Source organism: Limulus polyphemus, unplaced genomic scaffold (genome assembly GCF_000517525.1).
Source record: "Limulus polyphemus unplaced genomic scaffold, Limulus_polyphemus-2.1.2 Scaffold547, whole genome shotgun sequence".
Lineage (NCBI taxonomy): Eukaryota > Metazoa > Arthropoda > Merostomata > Xiphosura > Limulidae > Limulus > Limulus polyphemus.
Genome location: NW_013666157.1, coordinates 143184 through 152185, shown reverse-complemented (window position 1 = coordinate 152185; position 9002 = coordinate 143184). Strand labels below are relative to the sequence as shown.

At 31.8% G+C, this 9002-nt stretch overlaps 1 protein-coding gene across 1 annotated transcript in view; it reads left to right on the top strand.

Annotated features, from left to right (window-relative positions):
- Nucleotides 1-9002, top strand: part of LOC106459014 (putative E3 ubiquitin-protein ligase UBR7) — a 61780-nt gene that overhangs the window by 28478 nt on the left and 24300 nt on the right. The window contains exon 5 of the mRNA XM_022385394.1: nucleotides 7199-7319. Within this exon, the coding sequence (XP_022241102.1) occupies nucleotides 7199-7319 (121 nt within the window). The remainder of the gene's footprint in view (nucleotides 1-7198; nucleotides 7320-9002) is intronic.

Below are 9002 nucleotides of genomic sequence, written 5' to 3'. Positions count from 1 at the left end.
TAATTAGAAGAAAGACCATTAAAAATGGAATATAAATGTAGATTCTACCTGTTTTAATTTACCTATTTTATCTGACAATTTAGAAATTGCATAAAACAACTGTAGATTATTTACAAATTCTTTACTATTATTAAATCCATATCTTTTGTACTTAATAAAATTCTAGATGTTCTATTTACAAAAAAAAATTACTGTCATTAAATGTTTTGGATTATTAAAAATAATATTCCAGTTTTGGAATGTTTAAAATCTTTAAATTATTTGGAAGCAGCTATTTCTTCTACCACTTATGATTTTAATACATGATATATCAAAATAGATTTGAAAGATTTAATTGGAGTTTTTAATGATTTAATAGATTAATTTGTAGATACAGAAATGGTTATTCCCAAATACAAATTATATATATATAATTATTACATTATTTTTAATGAGTAGTATTAAACAAATATTTATTATTCCAGTGCAAGCTAATTCCTCCTCATACATGAATAACTTGTCTCTGTAATTCTATGAAATTATACAATTACTCCTTTCATTACACTGATGGTCTAATTTCTATCAGTAATTTAAATTTTGATCCAAATCAAATATAGACATTGTTTTAATGGAAGTTAATTAACTATTTTTGTCAAAAGAAGAGATTTTAGTTTTCCCATCCTTGGTCTACCTACCCCTAACAGTGTAGTCTCGAATATACACTATTAAAAGGAATTGTTATTTCTCAGTTTAAAATATATTTGACTATTTCTAACAATAGCAATTCTTTTATAGATAATGTTCAATTATTGGCAAATATAAACTTGTACATTTGTTATGACAAGTATGATAATATATTAAAAAGATGAATTTCTGATTACTGAAATTTCCTTTTTGAACTCATGAAGAGGATGCTAGTTACTCAAGGTCATTTTAAGTTTATAAACAACTAGCCATAAAATTTCTAGGTATTTGTTCATATACTGGGACAGAAAGACTTAACTTCAGGTAGCTGGGCTTCTCTCAGATTACCCGGTTTATAGTTGAACAAGTTTTATAATGAAAAAGGGAGAAGGAGGGGAGTGTAAGTAATTATTACAGAACTATTAAGGTAAGGGTTTTTTACCAATAGTTACCAATATGTAGGACATACACAAACAACTCTTAGAGAACGTTTCAACAACCATAAATCTTCTATTAACACTAAAATGAGCTTCCTATTGTTCAACACTTTAACCAACTTGGTCATTCCATTAACGATGTTACTCTCATCGGCATTAAATCAGGATTCAAAACTAAAGCAGATAGAGAAATAAAAGAAGCTTATTGAATTGCTAATCTAAATACTCTTCAACCTTTCAAAATTAATCTAGATCCTGGAATCAGTTATCTCCGTTCATTGGTTTCATCTCTTATTAATTTTTATTCTTTGCTTATTTTTTCATCTAATGTGAATGCTGAATTTCCTTATTACTATTTATTTAAGATAATTTTCCATACCTGTTTTGATAAATTGAATAGCATAACATATCATTTTCAGTCAGTCTCCAGGTGTCACCTTTACTTAAACACTTAAGTAACGTTTTAAATAAACATATATTTATCCATTTCTAAAGTAAAATATCCCTAACACCTTTTCACATACACTCTTTCCATTGGCTACATTGTACTAGAAATGAGATGCTAACAACAAACAGTACATAGAGAAATAGACTAAACATTTCCTGGGAAACTGGATGACATTCATAACATCACTAGACTCCCTTTATATATATATATTACTCATCTGATTACACCACCATTCCCAGTTTGCTCCTGAAGAAAAAAGGTACACTTTTTAAAAGTGCTCGAGTTATAGGGTTTTTATTCATTTCCATACATATGTTGGGAGATATATAAAGCTCTGAACGAATCTGATATCAGTGGCTGCAGTGTTAAGCCTAATTAATTATATTTGTCATATAACATTGTTAGGTCTGATTTATACACACACACACACACACACACACACACACACACACACACACACACACACACACACACACAACATTTAATCTTGCCCCTTAGGGATTTTCAAGAAAAGCTCTGGATTGAGCAAAATGTATTATTGGCAATGGATATGTTAATATGTTATAAAGTGGTTGAAATACTATTATTATACAGTTCTAACTCTTGAAAAATCCTTAAGGGACTAGATTAAAAATGTACTGTTAAAAACAATAATAGGCCTAATATAATGTTGTATGACAAGTATAGTTAATTATAATCATGCTTCTCCAGCTTTTAAAAGGCGTTTACACCATAACAATTGAAGTTAACGTGTGATACCCACCCAAAACCTTTTAGTAGAAGAAATACTTTAAGCCAAATGGTCTGACAAACCAATTTACTTATCTAGTAAGTGACACCTAGTGATGCTTTCAAAACTGGGTATTAGAAGCAAATAATAAAACTTGGTAATATTGCTCTTACATTCCTATTCAACAGGGTGATTATACCAGTACCCTTTAAGTGTCTATAAACAAATGAAAAAAATTCACACACACACACCTTATAACATCAAATTGTTGTTTTTGTTTAATTAGACATCCAACGTTTTGCTTTACAGCTTCTTCAGGAGTATTCAGTAAAACATAAACTGACACTAACAGTACAAAGCTTCAAATAGTTTAAATAATAAACTCTATTCGAATCTATAATGTGCATTTCTACAGTGTGATTTTGACATATTAAGTACTAAAGCTTAAACTTAAACCTTCTAATAACGGCATCCCAGAATTATGTGTACCACAGGAACATAAACCGGATATGTCACTAAGACCCACAGTTTCAGTACATGGCAGTGCTACTGAAATTCTGTCTTGTCTTGTGCATACAATTTTGGTGCCATTACTGAACTATGTTCCAGCCCTCTTAAATAATACAAGACCTTCTGTCGTGAATCAAGGATGTACCTCATTTAGTGACCAACACAATAATACTCTCTACATTGAATGTTGTAGCTCTCTACCATCAAGATAAATAGAGGATGACATCAGTGCAATGTGTGAATTCATGTTTAATCACATAAACAATTTGGAGATGTACAGACTGATTACGGACACTGTCAGAGAAATCTTACATTTCGTTCTTCACGATAGATATTTTTGTTTTAACAACAAACTGTATCTCCAACTCATTGATTTCTCAGTGAGTATTAGAGTTGCTGTTATTTATGCCATAATATTCATGCATGTTTTTGAAACAACATCACTTGACAAGTGGCATCAAGATATCAACAAATGAGTATCGCACTTCCAATTTGAGAAAACAGACAAACAAGGAGGGAAAACAAAATTTATGACACCTCTAATTGATGAAGCTATCTCCAAGAAAATAAAAACTATAATCAGGAAATCTGAACTGCTGATTAAAGTTATAGAATCGCCAGGTCCAACCCTAAAAAGCTAACGTTCTGAATCTCAATACATTACCCTACAATGTAATAAAGCCAACTGTATTACAAAAACATTTTTTGCAGTCTAAAGATGAGTGTCTTGTCTCTAATGTTGTTTACCATTTTGCGTGTATCATCTGCCATCATACGTAGTAGAAACCGGAAGAACTCTACACACAATGATAGAAGAACATACTGACACTCTTTATAAATAACAACATGAAAGAAGTGCTGTTGCAGATCATTTTATAACTAATCATGGACAAGTAAAGTAACACCTGACTTCAGACCACCATTCTATGTACAAATCATCACCAAAGCCACCAAGTACGCTGACAGAAAATTCAAAGAAGCTCTTTTCATTGTAAACTTCAACCAGAGATATGAATAGGGACAAAGGATGATGCCTATTATTCAAATTATTTTATTTTCTATCATATCTTTTTGTTATTTCACAATCACTTGGTGAACATGCAGCTCACATTAAGCTATCAAATTACTTTACTCATGAGCTACTCGAAGCTGCTTATATGTGTGCCTTGTAAAACTTTATTATATTATTACTTATATTTCCTAATCTACATTTAAGCCAACTTTTTTATACTAATGGTAATACTGCACTAAATAATTTTTATTTGTTTAAATAATGCACCAAAGAATGTGGAATGATAACATGCAAAAAGCAGACAATATCCCATAACTACCACAAGTTTTCTGGCTTTCTTCGTGTGTGATAAGAGCCGTTACAAATTCATATGAGCTACTCAATGTGTTTTCATTGGGAGTGAATCTTGTAATAAAGGAGAAATTGACAGTTCTCTGTACAGAAAACAATGTAATATAATGTAATTTGATTGATGAAAACCTTGGCTTTCTATTGGTTATAAATAATATAGTATTTAACATTGGAGAGAACTATTGACAAATCCTGAAAGGGAGGATGTGACAGGTAAGTGTAGCACTAGGAGTCTGATTTTCTAATTGATGGTTCTGTAACCAAACAAGATTGAAGGTTATGAAAATCTTGCTTTCCTGAGTAATGACAACATTATAATGAATAATTTATATTAAATTCCATACTTCTTGGAGAGTTAGTAAATAAATTAAAGAGGGGATGCCTAGAGGGCAAAGGTCATAATTTCCACATTAGAAGAAATTCAGAATTTTTTTTAATATTTCCTTATAAAATTAGATGTTATAACTTGTATACTATTAAAATATGGATTATTAGCTACAATTTTATGCTATGTTAATTGGTATAACATGAACAAAAAGTAGTTTAATTAAGTTTTGAATGTAACCTACTAAAAACCTTGAGACACAGACAGTAAAAGATGCCCATGGAGAGAGGGTTAAGAAGCTTCCCAAGCACATATGTACTTCCCTACTCCTAATTTCATTTTTGAGTGGTTTAATAAAGTTTAAAAGCTCCTATGCATATGCACACATTGTCCTTTTAGACAAATATATATAATAGGTCATCAAGAAATTGTTTGTTTTTTTATGAAAAAAAACTAACAACTTGTATATCAGAACAAAACATTTATTAAATGAAATGTCTCCATTTTTATCGATGGTGCTTTTCCATCTTTCAGTTAGGTTGTTAATGCCCTGATTAAAGAAGTCACTTGGCTTTGAAGCAAAAAACATGTTGATGTCCTCTTTAACACCTTCCACATTTGCATACGTTTTACCATTAAGATGGTGTTGCAGCGAATGAAAAAGATGGTAATCTGATGGTGCCATATCTGGAGAATATGGTGGGTGGGGGGAGAACTTCCCAACCAAACTCCATGATCTTGTGTTGCATCAAATGTGCCACACGTGGACGTGCATTGTTGTGGAGAACAACAACACCTTTCCAATTAACACGTAAAGGGTTTTTCTGATGAAAGGTTTGATTTAAATGTTCCAGTTGCTGACTATAGATCTCTGCATTGACAGTTTGCTGTGGATTGAGACGTTCGAAATGAATTACTCTTTTGATATCCTACCAAATGCAAAGCATCACTTTCTGCAGATGGAGTCCAGGTTTTGGGGTTGGAACTGGTTTTTGGCATTTAATATTTGCACAGGGAATCCATGTTTCATAACTGGTGACAGTTCTGTCCAAAAATGGTTTATGCACTTTACGTGCCAGAAGAGATGAAGCAATGCTCACACGTTGGAAACGGTGATCATCAGAGAGTTTGTGAGGCACCCAAAAAATTTCTATATGGAGTTTTCCCATATTCCTTAGCTGTTTACTTATTGTTTCAGGAGAGACATGCAATTTCAGGGACATTTCACGAGTGTATTGCCTTGGGTTACACTCAACAAGCATCTTCAGAACGTCAATATCAATTCCAACATGTTGGCCCCTGCCATCACAGTTTTTAAGGCTAATGTCACTTGAATGAAATTTGCTGAACCATCATTGACACTTACAAATGTTCAAAACATTTCCATGAACTTCTTTGATATTCTTTGTGGCTTCAGAGGCATTGTTTCCCTTCTTGTATTGAAACAGCATTACATGCCGAATGTGTGTGTCTTATCGTGTGCCATCGCTATGAGGGATTAGAGTATACTAAACTTTACACATTATATAGACTACATTAATGTGATGTTTAAGTGGTTTGTTTAACTATTATGTGTGATGTATGTTTTTTGGGGGGTGGTTAATGAAAGTGTAGCAAAATGCAACATTAATATCTTCACGACCTAATATATATATATCATTGCAGTGACATAAAATAATGTGTATTGTTGATTTTTATTAAACCCTGCCTGTTTTTGTTGTTGGGTGATGATTTGGATCACTGTCATCTAACTAATAAGAGGTTGCAAAAGCTATTTATAAAGGAATATGTTGAGGTTCTTAGTTGAAGTGATGTGTAACCTATGGAATTTCTCAAAGATTTATCTAACCAAGTTTGAAATATATGTTTGATATTGAATTAGTTTTGGCCCTAAACATTTCACCCTCATTTTAAAGCTTAATTATTTTCAGCAAGTGGGCTGAAGAACTACTGAAGTTTCTGACTGCCTCTGGTTATCAGGACCTGAAAGCTTTAAAACCAAAATATCTACCAGGCTTTTTTAATTTAATTTTCTTAATTTTTACGAGCTTGGCCAAGTAATGAGTAATTTTGTGTATTCACTATTGAAGATTTAGTTGTACATGTAGTTCAGTATTGTGTGGTTTTGCTTAGAACAATGTATTATTAAAGCTCTGGTTGAGATTTATAAAAGGTTGAGGTATAAATATTGCTTGGAACAATCATTACGAAAGCTTTAGTTTAGATATACATAGTTTATTGATGTTTGACAGTTAGTGAGACTGTTTTTGATCAGTCATTATTAAAACTTGTATTTAGATTTACAGTTTATTGGTACTTGACTGTTATTGAGACAGTCTCTGATCATTCATTATTAAAATTTTAATTTAGATGTACATAGTTTTTTTGATATGTGATTGTTATTAAGACAGTCTTTGATCAGTCATTAGCAAAGTTTTAGCCTAGATCTTCACAGTTTATTGATGTTTGCTTATTATTGAGACAGTCTTTGATCAATCATTATTTAAACTTTAGATCTATTTTTTGTTTAGTTTTGATGGTTATTGGGACAGTCTTTGAGCAGTTATTACCAGAGCTTTAGTCTAGACCTACATAAAGTTTGTTTTTGACTGGTGTTGGGACAGTTTTTGATTAGTCATTATCAAAGCTTTAGTTTAAATATACATATATTAAAGTGTGAGTATTATTGAAGAAATTTGTGAAATTTTTGTGTGTATTTCAGCATTTGGGAGAAATGATTCCAGAAAACCAAGACTTTTCGGAAATGATATGCTCTTGGTGCATGGAGAAACTTCCATTTCTTTGGTCCTATAGTGTTCAGTGTGCAGGTGAGAAAATACTAGGTTTGTCAGTCAAAACTTTTTATTTTTATGTTTTGGGGATTTTTCCTGCATTTGTATAAATGGAAGTAGCTAGAGGGGTTTGAATAATACTGCTAATCTTAACTAAGTATCTGAACTTGAAAGTAACATTCTAATCATATGTAGCCATGACAACAACGAGTATAACTGCAGTTGAGTGTCTAGATATATTGATGACATCTTCATCAACCCAAATAGATCTGTATCTGAGATCCTTATCAACGTAGCTAGACCTATTTCTGAAATTTCTCTCCATTAACATATTTAGACGTATAGCTGACATCAACAATGTAGCAAGACCTATAGCTGACATCAACAATGTAGCAAGACCTATAGCTGACATCAAAAATATGGCTAGAACTGTAGCTGACATCTTTATTCATCAAAGACTGAGACCTATAGCTGACACCAACAATGTAATTAGATCTGTATCTGACATCTCTATTCATCAGTACACCTGGACTCTATAGCTGATATCAACAACAATGCTAGAACTGTAGATGACATTTCTATTCATCAATACACTAACACCTATTCTCTGACACCAATTTGTTACGTATCTGGTCATTTCTTAATTTCCGGTATACATTCTTTCCGAGGATCTTCAGCGATACAAGTCCTTTCTTATATAAAACTAGTTTATTCTTTCTCAATACAACTTTGTAATACATAGAATTTCCACAGTCACTTTAAACTTAACAACCTTTATAACACATGCTATAAATCACAGTGATTCGCACACTTTACTTATGGTGCCTTCTGTTCATTTGACTGAATTATCTATCTCTTCAATCTATCTATATCTCTTCTTGATTTGCTGGGCTTATATAATAAAAAAGAGAGCATCCAGAAGAAACTAGGAAATTCACGATCATTCGAGAAACTCCTTGCACACGCCACCAGCGCCAGTGCGCCAGCAGCATTACGTGACTTCCGCTATCGTAACAATAGAGTAATGTGAGCTCCACATTGACCAAGTGATTTACAAATTTTATAGTGGGAATATTAGTTTAGATGCAGTTCAAAGGGCAATGAAACAAAATATAAACAGATATATACTACTGCGATATTTAATCTATTTATGATAAACAAAGGTTGTTTCAATTTATAATTTGAAATCATTCCAGAAAGAAAAAAAGGATAACTTAGGTTTATTTTGATTTTTTTTTGTGGTTACGAGGTCAGTTAAATTCACCAACCTCGTATAGATTTTGGGTAGAGAAAACAACAGGTAAGATATAAAGTTGTACTGAAAAAAAGATGTTTGGAATATATTTAGGTTTTAGAGAATACGCAAATGAAATTTTAGATTTTTCAGATGAAGAAAAGTATTTTTAATGTTAAGATGAATATCACTTTGCACTCAGAGCAGTCAACAATTTGTCTCAATGTATTCATGGAGAAATGTGTAATGAAAGTACTTCATTAAAAATTTTTTGTTTACAAGTGACATGATTAAGCTTGATCAAATTGACAAAACCCACATCATGAAAGTTAAACTTAAATTATGTTAATGCATGTTAATACGAAAATAAAAAAACTTTTAGTTTTAACGTGTGTGTGTGTGTGTGTGTGTGTGTATATATATATATATATATATATATATATATATATCTTTTTCGTACGTACTACGTCCGTCGTTCGGTACCGTACGTCGACGTACGT